General features: G+C 47.6%; 1 protein-coding gene across 11 annotated transcripts in view; it reads right to left on the reverse strand.

Moving 5' to 3' along the window:
* Nucleotides 1-18,513, reverse strand: part of DEPDC5 (DEP domain containing 5, GATOR1 subcomplex subunit) — a 122,333-nt gene that overhangs the window by 8,862 nt on the left and 94,958 nt on the right. For 9 of the 11 annotated variants that reach the window (XR_014139732.1, XM_081801751.1, XM_081801752.1 and 6 more), the window contains 6 exons: nucleotides 14,118-14,272; nucleotides 11,681-11,758; nucleotides 11,033-11,165; nucleotides 9,293-9,401; nucleotides 7,810-8,034; nucleotides 2,537-2,706 (listed from right to left, as the gene is read on the reverse strand). Coding sequence is in view for 9 of the 11 variants with exons in the window: in XM_081801751.1 (XP_081657877.1) it covers nucleotides 2,537-2,706; nucleotides 7,810-8,034; nucleotides 9,293-9,401; nucleotides 11,033-11,165; nucleotides 11,681-11,758; nucleotides 14,118-14,272 (870 nt within the window). In the remaining 2 variants the exon portion in view is untranslated. Of the gene's footprint in view, nucleotides 1-1,207; nucleotides 1,660-2,536; nucleotides 2,707-6,830; nucleotides 6,967-7,809; nucleotides 8,035-9,292; nucleotides 9,402-11,032; nucleotides 11,166-11,680; nucleotides 11,759-14,117; nucleotides 14,273-18,513 lie in introns of those variants that run through there. The other 2 variants (XM_081801753.1, XR_014139733.1) reach the window with 2 other exon arrangements.

Below are 18,513 nucleotides of genomic sequence, written 5' to 3' on the forward strand. Positions count from 1 at the left end.
CTGGTAGGTAGGGCTTCCAAGGAGAAGGCTTAGCCTACTGGGTCAGAGGGTTAGTTCTGGCTGGAGGGAGTGGTTATGCCAGTGTTGACTGGCTGGAGCAGAGCCAGTGTCCTCTGTAAGCTGAGCTGGACAGGTGGCTGGGTGTCTTTTCTTTTTTTTTTTTTTTAAGTAGGCTCCATCCCCAGCATGGACCACAACACAGGGCTTGAACTCACAACTGTGAGATCGAGATCTTAGTCAAGATCAAGAGTCAGATGCATAACCCACTGAGCCACCCAGGTGTCCCGCTGGACATCTTTTTTGATCTGGACCTTGAAAACATTCCAGTGTTCCAGGGTAGGGGTCCACAGAGGTGCTAATGCCATGCAGAGGCAGACTGGGGCTGGGCAGACAGAAACGCAGACAAATCCCTTCCCCAGGATATCATGCCTTGTGGAACAAAACTAAGCCTCTGAGCCCTGGATAGAGAAACGATACGCTGCCAGCAGATGCTGTGCTCACTCTCTTTGGTCATCTCCTAGCTTTCTGTAAAGTCTTTCTGAACCTTCTGGCTGCTCTCAGCAAGGCGATGGGATGCTTGCGCCAGTGTGGGAGGTGAGCAGGACTCTGTTAAAGCCACAGAAAAACATTCTTCTAAGGCGAAGGGGAGAGTGTATTAAAGGAGTGGCAGACTGCAAAGATGGTTCAAGAAGGCACCTGGAAGATCCTGACAGCCTGGCGAAGGAGGGCTTGTTCTACAGACACTGGACCAGGGATGGGGGTGGCTGGGCTGGCTTCTCAGTGCGAGCACCGAGTGACCTGATTAGACAGACTGGCCAGGCGGACTAGGAGGACGAAAGACAGGTAGAAGACCAATTAAAAGACGGCTCCTCAGCTTTGGCACTCGTGACATCTGGGCTGGTTAACTGTTTGTCCTAGAGGCTGTCCTATGCGATGCATTGTAGGATGATGCACAGCATCCCTGGTATCCACCCCGCTAGATGCCAGTGGCACTCTTCCACCATTTGTGCCAAGTAAAAATGTTTCCAGATATTATCAAATGCCCCTCTGCCTACGGGGGCAAAATCACACACTCCTCCCACCCCTGTTGAGAGCTAGAGTTAAAGGCAGTGATGTTCACGGATGGGGGATTGGTTAAGTAAACAATGATACAAACAAACAGAATATTCTGTAGCCCTTAAAAACAATGAAGCAAAACAAAAACAAAAACACGACAATGAGGCAGATTTATTTATACCGATACTGAGGATATATAAGTAATAGGACAAAACACATTGCAAATATAGTTGACCCTTGAACAACACAGGTTTGAAATGCATGAGTCCACTTACATGTGGGTGTTTTTTTTTTTAATAAACAGAGTACTGTAAATGCAATGTCTCTTCCTTATTATTTCCTTAGTAACACTGTCTTCTTTCTAGCTTACTTTATTGTGAGAATACAGTATATAACAAATAGAGCATACAAAATATGTGTTAATTGACTGTTTATGTAATCTTTAATGCTTCAGGTTAACAATAGGCTATTGCTACTACTCGCTTCGTAGTTAAGTTTTTGGGAAGTCAGAAGCTTTACTTGGATTTCTCACTGCACAGAGAGTCGGCATCCCTAACCCCCCTGCTGTACAAGTGTCAATGTCAGTAGTCCAAGCTACCGTATCTGTTAAAAAGAAAAAAGGTAACAAAGCTTTGTATGTGCACATACTCTCTAGAAGTACATTCAACAAAGTGGTAGGGTGGCTGCTTTTATTTAATGATTAAAAAAATGTTTTTAAAGATTTTATTTTTAAGTAACCTCCACACCCAAAATGGGGCTCAAATCCACAACCCTGAGATCAAGAGTTGCGTGTGCTCTACTGACTGAGCCAGCCAGGGGCCCCAGGGGGCTGCCTGTATTTTTTTCTTCAAATTTTTATTTAAATTCTAGTTAGTTAACATATAATGTAATATTGGCTTCCGAAGGAGAATTTAGTGATTCATCACTTACATATAACACCCAGTGCTCAACACAAGTGCCCTCCTTAATACCCATCACCCATTTAGCCCAACCACCACCCACATCCGGGTGGCTGCTTTTAGAAGGAAGTCCCCAGGAACAGGGTAAGGGTGGGAGAGGGACTTACTTTCACTCTAGACCAGGGATTCTCAATTGGAGGCAATACTCCTCCTCCCTGGGGACATTTTTGGTTGTCACAAGGCGGGTGTGCTCCTGGCATTTAGGGTATAGGTCACAGATGTTGCCCAACATCCTACAAAACACAGGACTGTAGGCAGTCCCCACAATGGAGAATTATCTGTCCCTAGATGTCAAGAGTGCCAAGGCTGAGAAACCCTAATCTAGCTCCTTGTCGACTGTTTGAATTTTTTACTGTGTTTAAATTTTTTTACAAGGCTATTCCAAAGAGTCCAGGTGAAAGGTAATGGGAGCCTGAACTAAAGGGAAAAAAAAGGGACATGAATCTCTACCAAGCACCCGCTGTGCCCCCTGGCAAGTAGAGCCAAGGCCCCGACCACGACACAAGGGAGGAGGCTCTCACCATCTCGAAGAGGACCGCGGCGGTCACGGCCATCCAGTGGAGCTTAATCTCAAAGGCCGCATTCAGGGAGAAGTTGCCATGATAGTAACAGCTGCACCACTCCAGCCGGTCTGTGCGGTTGTTCACGTCCACATCCAGGGTCACGGTCCTCTGCTCTGGGACAGTGGCCGCTGCATCAGCACATTGGAGGGGCCCCAGGAAAGAGAGGGAGAAGGAGTGGGATGAGGTGGAAGAACAACCAACCAGGCATCCAGATATAAAAGTGCAGAGTCACCTATTAGAAAATCACAGAAACTTCCTGCAAATCACCTAGTCCAGAGGTCAGCCAACTTTTCCTAGAAAGGGCCCAGTAATATGTTGGGTTTTACAGGCTACGTGGTCTCTGTTTCAGCCACTCAACCCTGCCATCACAGTGCGCTCACTAGCAGCCAGAGGTCTATAAATGGAATAGGCCGGGCGGTGTTCTAGTAAAACTTTACCTACAAAGCCAGAAGGATTTTTAGGGCAGTAAAACTATTCTGTGTGATACTATCATGGCGGATACACGCCATTACCCATGTGTCAGAACCCAAGTGCATAGTGGGGGAGGTTGTGCAGGTGCTCAGGCAGGGAGTATATGAAAACCCTGTGTACCTTCCACTCAATTTTGCTGTGAACCTAGAAGTGCTCTAAAAATAAAGTTTATTATAAAAGAAACAAACAGATGGTAGTCCAGATTTGGCTGGTTAAGCCATAGTTTGCCTCGCCCTAATTGGATCCAACTCCTTCATTTACAGATGAGGTAACAGCTGCCCATGGAGGAGAAATGCCTTGACCAAGATCAGAGTCGGAACCTCAGCCAGGCTAAACCCCAGATCTTCCCCCTCCAGTGACCCACAAAGGGACACCACTGGACAGACAGCCCAGACCACAGTGAGGAGGAAGTCTTGCTTTTCTGGTTTCAACCCAGGAAGACAATAGTTCTAGAATCTTTTCTCAAGAAATGAAACCTCACGATGAAGCTCAACACCCTGTTCCATCAACTGTGTGTTGCTCAGATTCCAGGTTGGTATCAAACTAGTTCATCCTATCTGGAACTCTTGCTCAGAAATCCTATTCAACCCAAGATAGGGATGTTTTAAGGATGGGTCAAGTGTCAGTGGCAGTTCCTGACCAGACTAAAGGCCTGAAAGAGGCTCAGAAGTAATGGAAAGATCAGGGCTCTGCTCTGCCTGACTGGGCAGTGCCAGATGTAGGGTTTCTACAGACTATTATCAGCTCCTCATTCTCCCAGCCCCCACGAATCCAAAGGTATCTCTTTATCTGAAGCCATCAGTTTAGTTCTGGGTTTTGCAGGTAGAAGCCCTGAGTGGCTTTTATCACTGACAAGGATAAAACAGCTCTTGAGTCAGTGATCTTAATGAACTTCTGTTGGGAGAGGTAGTGGAGCTACAGCTAAGATGCTGATGGCCCCCGGGGCGGACTGATATTCAGCTGCTGGGTATACAGCTCATGCTCTCAAAACCAGAGCATGCAAAATGGGAAACGTTCTTCCTCTGGAGTTGGAAGATCTATGCTCTGCCATTTAGCCAGGTGCCCCTGAGGGCACTGCTTCAGCTCTCCTGGTTTAGTTCCTCATTTGCAAACTGAGATGGTGCCCACCCAGCTGCTTCCAGGAGGAGGGGTGAGGATCAAGGAAAACATGGCTGCCAGGAGGTCGCAGACTCACCCCTCTTGCCTTCTCCTTTAGCCACCCCACTTGCAACTCTCCTGTTATTCCTTCCTCCCCCATTTAAGCTACAAGCTCACCAATGCTCCATCTGAGGCCTGTCCATGACTCCCATGGACACGGCTCAGCTGCCTGGGACACTTCAGGCTAAAGAACATGGTGGCTCCAATGCTAAAAGTCTCATGAGAACTAGTTTCTGTCCCCGCCTTGTGTTCCTGATTCATGGCCCAACCACTACACAGTAGCCTTTTACTTAATAGCCCCAGTCAAAGGAAGAAAGCTTTGCTCTCTGGTCTTGGATGGTGTATTCCTCCCCAGGGTGCGGGGGAAAGCCCGGGTCACAAAACAAAGGGCACTTGATAAACACCAGCAGTGACCTCGCCATCTCTCCTTTCCCATCTGGTGTATTCAGTTCAGAACAGGCCGGTCTGAGGAAGCCCAAGGAAGTGTCCTGTTCAGCCAAGTGCTTACAGGCTCAGGAGTCCACTGGCTTTCACTACTTTCGGGGTGAGATTCAGCAGTATGGACACAGCCAGCAGGCTACTGATGTTGACAAAGGTGTAAGCCCCAGCTGAGCTGCAGCTTTCGGCAGCGAGTTCTCTGAATCACTCCTTAGCTGCATAAGAACAGACTTACTCATGTTGGGACAGTGAGATATAGTGAGTCCCAGTAAATAGGGGCAAACCCAGAGAAGGAGCCGGCTGAGGGTCCTTCACCCGGGTCACAGTGAGGGGGCTAACAATGACCTGGGGAGGGGATCAGTGCCACTGGAGGAGAAGAGACTGCAGTCTCAGGTAGGGCCCCAGGGATCAACACTCACAACCGGAGCTGCTGAGAAACAGGAAGAGAAGTCACAGGAGTGAGTGTCCTGTTGGGGGGAGCTTTCAAGAAGCAGCTGGCTCCCCACTTACAAGGAGTGGGGATGGAAACTGCTCACGCGTCAGGGTCTGGACCGAGGGGCTTGGCAGCCTCTTCTGATCCTGAGATCCAGTGGGGTGATCAAAAAAATGAGCCTGCTTCTCCCTCTCCCTCTGCCTGCCACTCCCCCCTGCTTATGCTTTCTGTCAAATAAATAAATAAAATCTTTAAAAAAAAAAAAACGGCTGAGGGGCGCCTGGGTGGCTCAGTCATTAAGCGTCTGCCTTCGGCTCAGGTCATGGTCCCAGGGTCCTGGGATCGAGCCCCGCATTGGGCTGCCTGCTCTGCGGGAAGCCTGCTTCTCCCTCTCCTATTCCCCCTGCTTGTGTTCCCTCTCTCACTGTGTCTCTCTCTGTCAAATAAATAAAATCTTTTTAAAAAAAAAATAAATAAATAAAAATAAATCAGATAAAAAAAAAAAAGGCTGAGAAATCAAAGGTGTGTGAGTGGGCTTAAGGGATGCGGTGCTGCTTCTCCCTGGGTCTCAGATGTCCCTGCAGCTTCACAGCTCAGCGACACAGGATGACATGAGTGGAGAAGGAGGAGTCACCACGGGCCAGGGCAGACAGGATGGGTGGCACCCGTCAGGAATATTAAAACAGTTTTCTGCTGAGAAAAACAGATTTCCAATTGAGAATCTGAAATGTTTAAAAAGGAACACGTCGAAACAAACAGAAAGGGGAGCAGGTCATAAATGATATACAGGCTTCTTTCCCCTATAAATCATGTTAATTTTTTTTTCTGAGGCAAAAAAAAAAAACCAACACTGGGGACAGTCCAATTCAAAGACAATTCCTCTTTCTCACTTCAGTAAATGACACAGCGAAAGTCTACATTCTAACCTGAAAAAAAAAAAAAAGCTGGGAAGAAGTAGCTCATACCCTAACACAGAGGTCTGAGGGATGTTGCTGGACAGAATGAGCAGTGATAATGCTGTGCCGGGTTTAAAAGGATAAGAAACCCACTTCCTGTGCGAGGGGTGATGGGAAAAGAAGCGGATGAGTGAAATTCTACTACAATCATGGGAGCCCCTGGAAAGCTAATAAAAGGATAGCTTCAAGAAAATATGCAGACACGTGAGATTCTGTCCGGTTCAGAATCAATGCCGACCCCCTAACACCCATGTGCAAACCCCAGGGGAAAGACGCCTGCTTAATAAACTACCTGCTAAAGACATAAATCCTCTCTTCTCCCTTACTCTCCCTCTGTTTTGGACAGATGACTTATTTTTCCATACGCTGCTCCTCTTTAAGTGCAATTTTTCTGATGTGCCTAAGAACCAGAGCTAAACTGAAATGATTTGAATCTCACCTCGAGCTTAGGACTGTGGCGGACAGGAGAGGGTTCTGCCAGCCTGCTGAAGGTGGAGACTTTGGAAATGAGGATGTTCATGCAGAAACTGTCAAGACAGCCTCCAAAACCAGGATGATGACGCAAAGGGGACAGTTCCTAGGCGTTTTCCAGAAGCAGTAACTCTAACCCAGGAGTAAGTGGGGACATTGGGCAACGTCGGGAGATATTTTGTCACACTGGGTGGTGGTGGTGGGGGGGGGTGTGTGCTACTGGTAACTAGCAGGTAGGGAGTATGTGGCCTCTTTGTTTCCAAAAGACTTCAAGGAGGGACAGAGTTAGAAATGCAACACAAGGAAGAGGGTAAGTCGTGACTACCTGGGGGAAAGAGGAGCCACTCTCTTCACAGTTTTGTCTTCTCCATGCCCCCCTCAGCTCTCACACACAGTGCTGGGCATGCTGGGGTGAGGTTCAAAGCCACATCTGGATCCAAGTGAATCTGAGGATCTGGAAACTATGATGACTATTAACATTTCCATTCTACCAGCTACGTAAGACTTCCAATGAGCTGGGCATTTCCAGGCAAACTAAGTAGAAGGTGGAATTTCCCTGGACTTTGGTCTATGTTACATTTCCTTCCTTCCTTCTAGAGGGTTTTTAGGATCTCTCCAACCTGCCATTGAGGTGAATCTCATGACACTTTACCTAGAGCATGCATTGCCTAAAGACATTTACAGCCCAACCCATCAGTCCAGTCCTTGAGAGCAGAGGTCCAATCTCCTACCAGAGGTCACCACCATTCAATAGTGGGTGGGTACCCCTATCTTGGAGCTGCAGGAACCGAGGAAAGGAGGGAAGACTCTTAATTTATATCCCTTGATGTGGTGAGCACATTTGGGGAGGAAAGGCGGAGAGAAGATTCACGCTCAGCCTCAGTGTTTGGAATGGACAACCTCTAAGATTCCTTCCTCTTTTGACATCCTAGGTCACTAAGGTCCCGGGAAGGCTTCTGGCAGGTACTAAACCAGCAGTGAGCACCAGTTCACATCCCCTGTAGTCTGGGTGCTTCTTGGGAAAAGTGGCCCCATTGTCTATTCTCTCCTATTTGTGCAGGTTTAGCACTGTGCCCTGATTTGAGAGCTCTTGGACACTTGTTCATTGGTTGGGACAATAATGAGCTTGACCCACTCGGTCAGTGGGAGCTATAACAGAAGCCCACTGTGCGGACAGAGTACCAGTATAAAAGGCCCAGTGACTCTAATCCTGGTCCACGTGACGTTGTCCCCTTGGCTGACTGACCCTCTCCCTCAGCCACCCACCAGCGCATCCCCAGGCCCCATCTGGGCCGAGCATCTACCTAGAAGCGCAGCTGCCTGGCTCCGGCCTCCAAAGCTGCGGCTGAAGGAGCTGTGCCTGCTTGCATAGGAGGCTGGCCGGCTGGGCAGCCAGGGCAAGAGGAAAGCAGGAATCTCGGAGTGCAAGAGCTCTTCAGCTACAAAGGCCACCTCAAACCACTTGCGCTGGAAGCTGGCGAAGTCCTCCATGGCTGTCGTGTGCCAGGTGGTGGGCTGCTGCATGGCCACTGGGAAAAGCAAAGGGGAGAGAAAGTGCCCTCAACACAAATGCTTATTTTCTTACTGATGCAAGGCTGAACCTTGAAAACACGATGCTAAGTGAAAGAAGCCAAACACAACAGGCCACTTAAATGAAATATCCAGAATAGGCCAATCCTTAGAGACCAGGGTGGCCAGGGGCAGGAGGGAGAAGGAGTTTGGCAGTGACTGTTAATGGGCACAAGGGTTCCTTCCAGGGTGATGAAAATGATCTGGACCCTAGACAGAGGTGGTGGTGTTTGCACAATACCGGGAACGTATGGAATGCCAGTGAAGTGTTCACGTCAGAATGGTTCATTTTTATGTTGCATGAACTTTTCTTCCATTAAGAAAGATTTTTTATTTTTTTTCAGTTTCATACCTCTAATTTCAGAGCAGGTAACAGTAACCAGGTTTTTTGTTTTTTTTTCTCCTTGAAGGTAAATAACTATTAGTCCAAGTGAGAATTCAAGGGGAGAGGCGGCAACGGACACACTAGTCGCTACCAGGAAAAAACCCACACAGCTCCACTTCCAACACATTCTTGGATAAAAGAGCATAGCAAGGGGGCACTCGCTGCTTCATCTGATGTATGATTCCCGAAACCCAGAGGCTGAGAAGCCGTTTGTCTGCAGGATGGAGTCACTTCCAGCCAAGGTCCCTGTGGGCTCTGGGTGGACTGGAGCCGTGGCTCTGAATCCTGGGTGTCTCCAGCACCATGTGAGCCAGCTCTGACCTTGCTGGAATGGGTCCCCTCTTGGGAATTATGTTTTCTCATTGAAAGGAAAAAAAAAAAGTTAAAATGTATCTTAGAAAACTTGCTAGGACTTGAGTCTTTCTAGGGTAAGAAATGGGAGTCTAGCAAGTAAAAAGTGCTGTAAGTTATAGGTAAGAGCCTATCTATACTCAGAACCACCTGCACTGGATGGGGACGGGGGACGGGGCTCTATAATTAAAATTAGTAGCCAAAAAATGGCCCATGGGAATTTCCTCGAACCAGATTCCTTGGCCTCTTGTAGGTTTAGCTTCCATCCACACTGGTCTGACCAAGAACATACCATAGCTTTAAGAAATACTCGTCACTCCGGTTCTGCTTAAATTAAGTACAAATGCTCAGGAAGTTGACAGATCTGTCTACTTAGAATACGAAGTCACACAAGGAACTCAAGAAGCACCATCATTTGAAAAAGCAAGCCACCAGGAAAAACACTTGCTCCTGTGGGCAACAGCAGTCGCCTCATCTCTGACCTCGGTCAGGTTCTTTGTCCATGACTATCTTGTAGAAATAGAAGCCGTAGATGAAGGTCCGCCAGACTTCACCAGATGCATGTGTGATGAGCTGTTCTTCCAGCATTTTCTAAAAGGACAGACATTGAAACTTTGAAATTCCTGTGGAGGAACATCTTAGAAGTGCAGCCCTCAGTTCCCTGGAGTCAAGGAAGTGACCGGAACATTGAGGAGACCCTACTCTTCACCCCCCATCAGCCATGATGATTGCTCTATGATAAATGCTGCTCCTGAAGTAAATTATATTATACAATGCAAATGCATATTATAGTATCATCAATTATTTCAAACATACAGGGAACTATAAAGACAATCCATGTATACCACCACGCAACTTCAACAAACTTAATATTTTGCTATACTGACTTCAGATCTTTTAATTAAAAGACAAAACAAAATGTTCTGTGGACTCTCCCATGTCCCATTCCTCTTCCTCTCTCACCAGAAATAAATGGTTAGTGTAACATTATTCTCATGCATGTTTTTAATAATTTTATTATACACACATGTATTGATAGAGAATGAGGTATTTTTGTGAGATTTTAAATTTTAAATAAAGGGCGTAATACAATTATCATTTTGTATATTGGATTTTCACTCAACATCCTGCTTTGGACATTTGTCCATGTTGATACATGTCCCTCCAGCTCATGCATTTTAACGGTTGTAGAAGCATTGCATTGTGTGAACAAGGAAATCTGATTCTCAGGGAGATGGGAGTATAAGTAATAGGGCAAAGGCATGCAAAACTCCCTAAGAGACCCTCAAAGAGAGAACTGATGATTGCATGCTTATCCAAATCAGTTACTGATTTTACGTTTCAGGGATGACAAGCCTGCTGGTCAGCAAATGGTACTGATTTCTGTGTGGACAGGATGGTGTGAACCACATCAGCCAACTTGACCTTTCCTATTCTTCTCCTCTCCAGTTTAATTCCAGTTCTGAATAGTGTCATTAAATTTAGCAAGTGTTTTCTAAGTGCCTACCATGTGCCAAACAGCATGGTGATATGGAAATGGGATGATAAGAGGTAGCCCAGGGACGCCTGGGTGGCTCAGTCAGTTAAGTGTCTGCCTTCGGCTCAGGTCATGATCCCAGGGTCCTGGGACTGAGTCCCAAATCGGGCTCCCTGATCAGCAGGGAGCCTGCTTCTCCCTCTGCCTGCCGTTCCCCCGCTTGTGCTCTCTCTCTCTGACAAATAAATAAAATCTTAAAAAAAAGAAAAAAGGTAGCCCAGCCCTCAAGGAGCCCAGTCAAGGTGGGAGACAGTGGAATGAGACAGGCAGAATCTTCCTTTTGTTGTGCTAAGTGCTCTGACAGAGCAAGGACAGGATGCCAGAAAGTCCCTGAGGCAGAAGCTTGGGAATTGACCAGAGGGAGATGGGGGCTGGAGGTCAGAGGGAAGGCAATCCCTGGAAATCTTACAGACTCCTCCAAGGTTCAAGAGGGCGGACTCCATCCAGAACGCTTCAGTTCTGATGCGACATTCTGCCGGGTTTTTAAGTCAAGGAAGGTATAGTGTCTTTCAAATCAAGACCTGCGTGTTCATCGACTGCAGACAGGCCTCACACTTACTAAAAGCAGAGCCTCACCAAAACCGGCAGGTCTCATTACTAGAAAGACAGCTGCTTCAGAGACGGGCTCTGGTTTCACGGGGGCTCTGAGCGGACGGTCCCACGGGCCCTGCCCGCGCTGTCTCACCTGCATGATGTCGATAGCCATCGCCTGCGTCTGGACGCCCTCCACGTTGTTCACCAGCCAGTGCACCACCTCCGCACTGATGAAGCAGCATGGCGAGAGGCCCTTCTGTTCCGAGAGCAGCTGGACTCCTGTCCTGAATTGCAACGTGGCGGGCACGGAGCAGGGTTATGTGTGCACGGTGGCAACAAGCAGAAAGAGAACATGAAAAAGGAGGGACTCCCACTAGAGCATTTAATATCTGAAGGCTCCGCACAGTACAATTTCTCTACACTATTCCTAAACCCACAGAAATCTGCAAGACAGGACAAAAGGGGGTGTTATGGGGGGAAAGGAGAAGAGGAAGGAAGAAGGATCTGACACTTAAGAGAATTACCTATAGCTGTCAAGCATTATACTAGGTAATTTACGTAATTATTTCATTTAATCCTTAGGCCAAACCTGTGACTTAACCACACGTATCCCATTTTACAAACAAGGTAATAAAGGCTCAGAGAGGTCAAGTAACTTATGCTGGGTCTCACAGCTGGTGAACAATACAGCCAGCTATGAATCCACCAAATCACACTGTCTGAGCATCTGAGCGTCACTGTGGCTCAGGGCTGTGAGATCCTCCCGCCCTTACACTCCTACATGTGACGAACCACTTACGAGGGGTGTTTCATGGCTTCTAGGATCTCTGTCAGGGTGGAGGATGAGGTTAAGGAGCTTGCTGCCGGCTGCTGAGAGCTGTAAACAGAGTGTCCAGTCAGCAAAGCAAGGGGGTAAGAGCACGAACCTCAGGGACCACTCTCCCTACTTCTTACAGAGCCAGAGGCCAAGGATGACATTGATACTGACGGCGTTCAAGCAAATCCTGGGCAGCTACATCCTAGGGCTATCTCATGGAGGGTTTCCTACTTCCAAAGCGTCCACGTTAAGATAAAAAAAAAAAAAAATGAATCAAAGTGGTTTTGTGTCCAAACTTGCTTCCCTTAACAGGCATCTCCCCTTCTAATAACACCTCAACCACTTCTAAGAGATCTCCCTGCACAGCTCTGGTTTTACCCCCAAGGCCTTCCCCACCATTTAACCTCACCAGAGAACGCTAGGTAACCTGGTAAGAGCAGGGGAGGCAGAATTCCAGTATCATCACTTGTCAGCCGGAGGGACTCTAGTTTCCTCATCTGAAGACGGGGATGATATTATTCCTGTCTCTCAGGGGTGTTGTGAGGCTGTGTGTAGAGCTGATACCCACAAAGCCCCAAATGGTAAACAATACTGAACAATAACAACAATGTCAACTTTTTGAAACTCTGAGACGTTAAAGGTGCAGGTGAAGGTTGAAGAGCTGGGAGGTGTCAGGGTTCAGGTTTGAATCCAGATCTGCCTGTTTCCAGAGCCCAGATCTTTCTTCCGCCTGAGTTCTTCCTCACTGGTCTGGCAGTACCTTTGAACATGCATAATGCTCAGCAGCTGAGCCCAGATCACTGGGCATGGGACACTCCTAGCAGCCCACCATACCAAACCTGGGGCTTATTCCAGAAGCTCCTCAAGTCCATAAAACCTCTCCCTTTCCTCAGTCTCAGCCCCCTCTTCCTATTTGGAGGGTCCAGGACTCAGTGGAGCATTTCCGAATCTCAGGTTTAAAAAAGCCTGTGAAGACCCCCCCCCCCCCGCAACAAAGAGAACTTCTTTCTAATGCCTGCGTCCCCACTACAAGAGTCTGAACAAGAGGCTGTCCTGTCTGCACGAACGTCTTCAATGGCACAGAACTTAGCTCCTCTACGCAGCCCATTTCCCAAGGGGCAGTACCAACTGCTGATCAGTTCTTTATCACAAAATGGGACCTGTTCTTTGTCATTTTCGTCATTGGTCCTGATTTGTGTCATTTTTGGTCTTCTCATCTCCAGCCTAAGAATCCCCAGTTTCTCTTTTCTTCCAAAAGCAGAACAAAACCTGCTGCTCAATGAGGAAGCAGAGAAATGCACTCCCTCCCTAGGTAGGCCTTCCAATCTCCACGTCCAGAGCCAAAACTCACAGCCGGGCTTGACAGGGATACAGGCCTGGGGAGACAAAAGAGACTAGAGAAGTCCAGGCTGTCTGCTGCCTATGAAGTGATCCTCATCCCTCCTGGCCAGAGGGAGTCGGGTGCCCTGCACCAGATGCAGGTAAAACCGGCAGACCGAGGGACAGAAAGGAAAGTAGGTGGCTGCTGGCTAGGGCCAGCCAGGTGAGCTGCCACGGGGGCCTTCCGCTCTGAGATGAAGGCATGCAGAAGTCACATCTGAGACTGTTTCGCCAAGGACTGCTCAGTCAGCAGGACAGTGAGGCAACCAGAACAGACTGGGCAGAACATTGTAAGGCTAACACAGCTGGGAAGGAAATCAAAAAGAAGTTTTTCAGGGATGCCTGGGTGGCTCAGTTGGTTAAGCGACTGCCTTTGGCTCAGGTCATGATCCTGGAGTCCCGGGATCGAGTCCCGTATCGGGCTCCCTGCTCAGCGGGGAGTCTGCTTCTCCCTCTGACCCTCCTCCCTCTCATGCTCTCTGTCTCTCATTCTCTCTCTCTCAAATAAATAAATAAAATCTTTTAAAAAAAAAAAAAAGAAGCTTTTCAGATGTGACGAATCGCATTAAAAGCTGAGGCTCTTTCTCAAGTAAATGAGGTCCAAGCAGCTTCTTTTTCCTCTGGAAACTCAGGAATAGGAAAAGGACAGCCGTGGTCGGGTACAACCTGCTGCTCATTCATTTCCTCAAGCTGTCGATACTGACGTCCGCAGTCACGCACCAGGTGTCATGCTGGGTGCCAGACTCAACAGGACAGACTGGGTCCTGGCCCCTTTCCCAAAGCCCACTCCTGCACAATGTCTGACACTTTCCTGTGTCTCTGTGGGCACCTGTTAGCTATCTGGTACGGCAGGCAGGGCACAGATCCTGAGCCCCATCAAATAGGTGCTGCTAAGACCTGAGTGCCCCGGGCTTCCAGGTAGAACTCATGGCTGAGTCAGAACGTGGGTCTGGGACTCTGGACTCCCAGGCTCCACAGCCTTTGAGACCAGACCATCCCCAGTGCCCAGGAGCATAAGTTCGGTCATTCTGAATCTCACCTGCTGTCACTGGAGTTTGCAGAGGGGAAGCTCTGTTCCCCTGAGTTCTGGGAGTTCCCAAAGGCCTGGCTGTTGCCTCTATCCACAGATTGGCTTGTGCTTACCCCCAAACTGGTGCTGTCCAACACTGGGGTGGCCGTCTGGTCCACAGACACCTGTAGGGGATTTGAAAATGAACAAAAAAAATTGTTTAAGGCTATTTATACACATGATCCTTCCCATTCCTCTCTCCTTCCCAGTCCCCAGTGGTCCCTGGTGGAAGAGCTAAAGGGGTCCAGCCCAGTCTCATGAATTCCTGCACCCCACACCACGGCTGATAGGAAACCGTCATTCACAGTGAATCCCCAGAACCAAAGAAATGGCTCCAGCACCTGACTCAAACCACAGATTTACACTAAAGAAAAATCTCCACAGAAATAGTAAGGAAGGCAGAAGCATTCCTGTGAGACTGAGAAGCGGGAGAGAGAGAACACAATTAGAGACAAATGGGTGAATATCCCAGCAAGTGCCCTCCCTCACCATGGCTTACCCTTTGCCACCCCAAACCTCCTTTCCTGTGTCTGTCAGTGGGATAGTCAACCTGCTAAGTGCCCAGGCTCAATCCTCAGAGGCATCTGATAGCTCCCTTCCTTCTCCAGCTTCACGTCTAAAGAGAGGCCTAGACCTGTGGCCTCGCTCACCTCTGCCGACTCAAATGTATGTCCAAGTCACGCCTGTTCTCCCAGGGGAGGCTGTAACAGTCTCCCACCCGACTCCCCCGACTGCAGCCTCTACCCCTGAAGACCTTACCTGCCAGCCACCTCCATTTTCATCCTGCTAAAAAAACAGCTCTAATCCCATCACTCCGTGACTCTGAAATCTTTCAGGTCTCCCCATGAGCTACCAAACTTGCAGAGCCTTGTGGGTCCAACACAAACAGCCCTGACCTGTGATGGCCCTGCACGGCCCGCCACTCACCCACATACACATTTCCAGCCAAATGAGACCCCGTGTGTTTAATCCCATCTGTGTGTTCCGCCGACCTGAGGTGCCCTTCCTTTCAACCACAGGCTAAAAACCCATCAGTCTTGAGGGCAATTTCAAACGCTGCTCCCTCAGTAAAATGTCTTCTGACTCCACCCCAGCTCCCAAAGGAAAACCATCTCTCTCACTCTCTACTTTGGATCTCTATAACCCCCTCCTGGCAGGTGCCAAATTTTGCTTCATGTAATATTATATCGGTCTCATTCCCTTTAAACGTCTTGGAGCACAGGACTATGACCTGTTCACCTAGAAGGGCTGTACTGTACCTCACAGCAGATATCTGGAGAGACTAGCAAGCCTTTCAGAGCACTCCAGGAAAAATCTTACTCCTCGTCCCTCTTACATGGGGTTCTTAAGTACTTCCGAATGGAGCCCTCTATTACCAAATATTTTGTTGGATGTTGTAAAAGTCACTCCTTCTAAAATGGGGTGTCCCAACCTTGGCAACACTGACATTAGGGGCTAGATGAGTCTGGGGGGGGGGCGCTGTCCTGTGCCTTATAAGATGTTGAGCAGCATCCCTGGCTTTCACCTACTAGATGCTGGTAACACCAGCCCCCCATCACCACCCCCTATTCCCAGCTGTGACAATTAAAAATACCTCCAGATACAACCAAATGTGCCCTGGGACACAAAGTTGCCCCCAGTTCTTAAAGAACCATTCTCCTACATCAGGCTCAGTGATTTGCAAAAAGACCACACAGACTTTGCTAGTACCATAAATACACAGAGAAATGCGGCAAGAAGCAGCTTGCAATTACCAATCACCATCTGCCTCTAACCAGCAAGACTTAGAAACAGGTACTTTACCATAAAATTAAATGAGAAGAAGCTAACTGAGGGGCGCTAGACCCAGCTCTTAGGTGCTACCTTCCAGACCCCTACAGTGGGGTTAACTCTCATCTACAGCACCTGAGAACTGCCCCACCAGCCTAAACTGCCAGAAATTTACATGATTCCTACAGCTTTATTTTAGCAGGAATGTGGTTCAGGAGTTATCCTCTGAATCAGAAATTGGCAAACATTTTTTGTAAAGGAGCAGAGAGCAAATTATTTTAGGCTTTGTGGGCTAGATGGCCCTGTTGAAACTACTCAACTCAGCATGAAGGACAGAGGCAGCCAGACAATGTAAATGAATGGGCGTGGCTCTGTTCCGGTAAGAATTCTTTACAAAAGCAGATGGTAGGTCAGATTTGCCCCATAGCTTCCTGACCGCCTGTACTATATCATATGATGTCCATCTTTCAAGAGGCTGCTTAGATCTTAATACCATGAAAGGTTATGCTTCCCCTGAGCAAATGGTTTGCCTTTATCTTATGACCACTCTGAATCCTGGAATAGATATTTCCCACTTTTCTTTGGCTCCCAGAGAGTTCAGGACTGAATTTAGCACAAAACTCTAGATAATTTATAAGACCTCAGATGACGTCCTATCTTATGTTTTTCTTTTCCTGTATTTCCCCATTTAGTCACATTTTATTCTGGAGGTTGCATTTACTTCTGTAATGCACCTGAAGTAACTTTCTGGAATAAACAGAAAGCCAAGGAAAGCTGGATAGACAGAAGGGCAGTCTTTGCGCAGAGGCCTAGAAAAGGCAAATAGAGGGAGGTGCTTGGTGTTGGATGCAACTCCATTAAAAAAAAAAAATTTTATTTTAAAGTAATCCCTACACCCAAAGTGGGGCTCAAACTCACAACCCGGAGATCAAGAGTCACATGCTCCACCAACTGAGCCAGCCAGACACCCCAGAGGCAACTCCATTTTAAGAACCTTGTCCCAAATCCTCCTTACAGAGGGATTCCATGTAACTTGCGTAGACACCCCCACCTCCAGGAGCTGCAGTTGAATCTCTCTGTCCTCTTTTGAGTAGGCTACAGTTAGGGACTTGCTTCCAAAGAACAGAGTATAGAAAGGGAAAAATAGTAACTTCATAATGGAGACAGCTGACAAATACTATATTACTAAGTGATGAAGGTTCCTGTGACCAGTGATGTGTGGATCCCATGTACCCCCTGGTATGATGTGATGAGAAGCATACTTCACCGCTGAGGTATTCCTGTCAAGAACCTATAACTCCACCATGAGAAAAACATCAAACCAGCCCAGAATCAGAGGCATTCTGCAGGATATCTAGCCAAGGCTCCTCAAGACTCTCTACATCATTAAAAAACAAGGAAAGACTGAGAAACTGTCACAGACCAGAGGACACTGGGGAGACATGAAAACTAAATGCAACTTGGTACCCCTGGATTGGAGACTGGAACAGAAAAAGGACATTAATAGAAAAACTGGTGAAACCCAAATAAAATCAGGGATTTAGTTAACTAAACAAACAAACCCTCATCAGCAACACCAATCCCCAGTCTCCTTCCCCTTTCCCACATGCCCAAAGCCATGGGAGAAGATGAGGGATGGAGCTCCACCAGGGATGTCTTAGAGGTTAGCACCATCCACAACAGGCACCCCCAAGGACCCTCCAACTTGTGTGCCTGTCAGAGCCCCACTTTCTTATGCTGGAGGACCGTCAGCCACCAGGAAGCTGCCAGATCTGCCAGCCCAGCACTCTAACTGTACCTTGAGGGTGGGTAGACATAACATACTGCTATGTCTTACCCGGAGACAAAATGGGCTTTCCCCTCACCTGGCTCCTTTAGGGCATTTAGAGGCATTATAAAGGGACCCGTGACAGAATCTCATATTCAGAGAGCTCGGGAATAACTCCCAGCTCCATAGCCAGGTTTCCCAAGGTTTGTAATATCAGGGAAGGACAGAATATCCTTCCAATCAAACCTCTCCCCCCTGCCCTCATGGAGCTTGCCATCTGGGAGTGGGAAGGAAAAATAGACATTAGACAAGGAATGTCCATATTAGGACAGCTCTACGCCCAGGAGGAGCTCGGGATTTCTGATCTCAATTGAACCACATTTTCTTCACAGGTACAGCCTCCCTCTTCTATATGTCCATCCCAGCCTCTGATTCTGAGTGGTTATTTATATTTTCATATCTCAGCACCACTCTAAAAAAAGGAAGAGATTATCAATAAATAGACATATAATAAGATAAAATAAATACATGAGAAAATCCAGTGAACAATGATAGAAAAAGCGAGAAAAAGAGTAAACAAGGGTAGGAAAAATGTGACATTCTAGAGTCTCAATAAGTACTTCGATGATAACATTTTAAATGTCTAGACCTGTTCCATGCAATACAGTAGCTACTAGCTATATGTGGCTATTCAAATATAAATTAATTAAAATAAAATGTAAAATTCAGTTCCTCAGTTGCACCAGCCTCTTGTCAAACGCTCACTAGTCATGTGTGACTAGCCATCTGTGTTGGATAGCACAGATACAGAACATTTCCATCAGGGCA

This window comes from Leptonychotes weddellii, chromosome 13, assembly GCF_054177405.1.
Source record: "Leptonychotes weddellii isolate Sample4059 chromosome 13, ASM5417740v2, whole genome shotgun sequence".
NCBI classification, from domain to species: domain Eukaryota; kingdom Metazoa; phylum Chordata; class Mammalia; order Carnivora; family Phocidae; genus Leptonychotes; species Leptonychotes weddellii.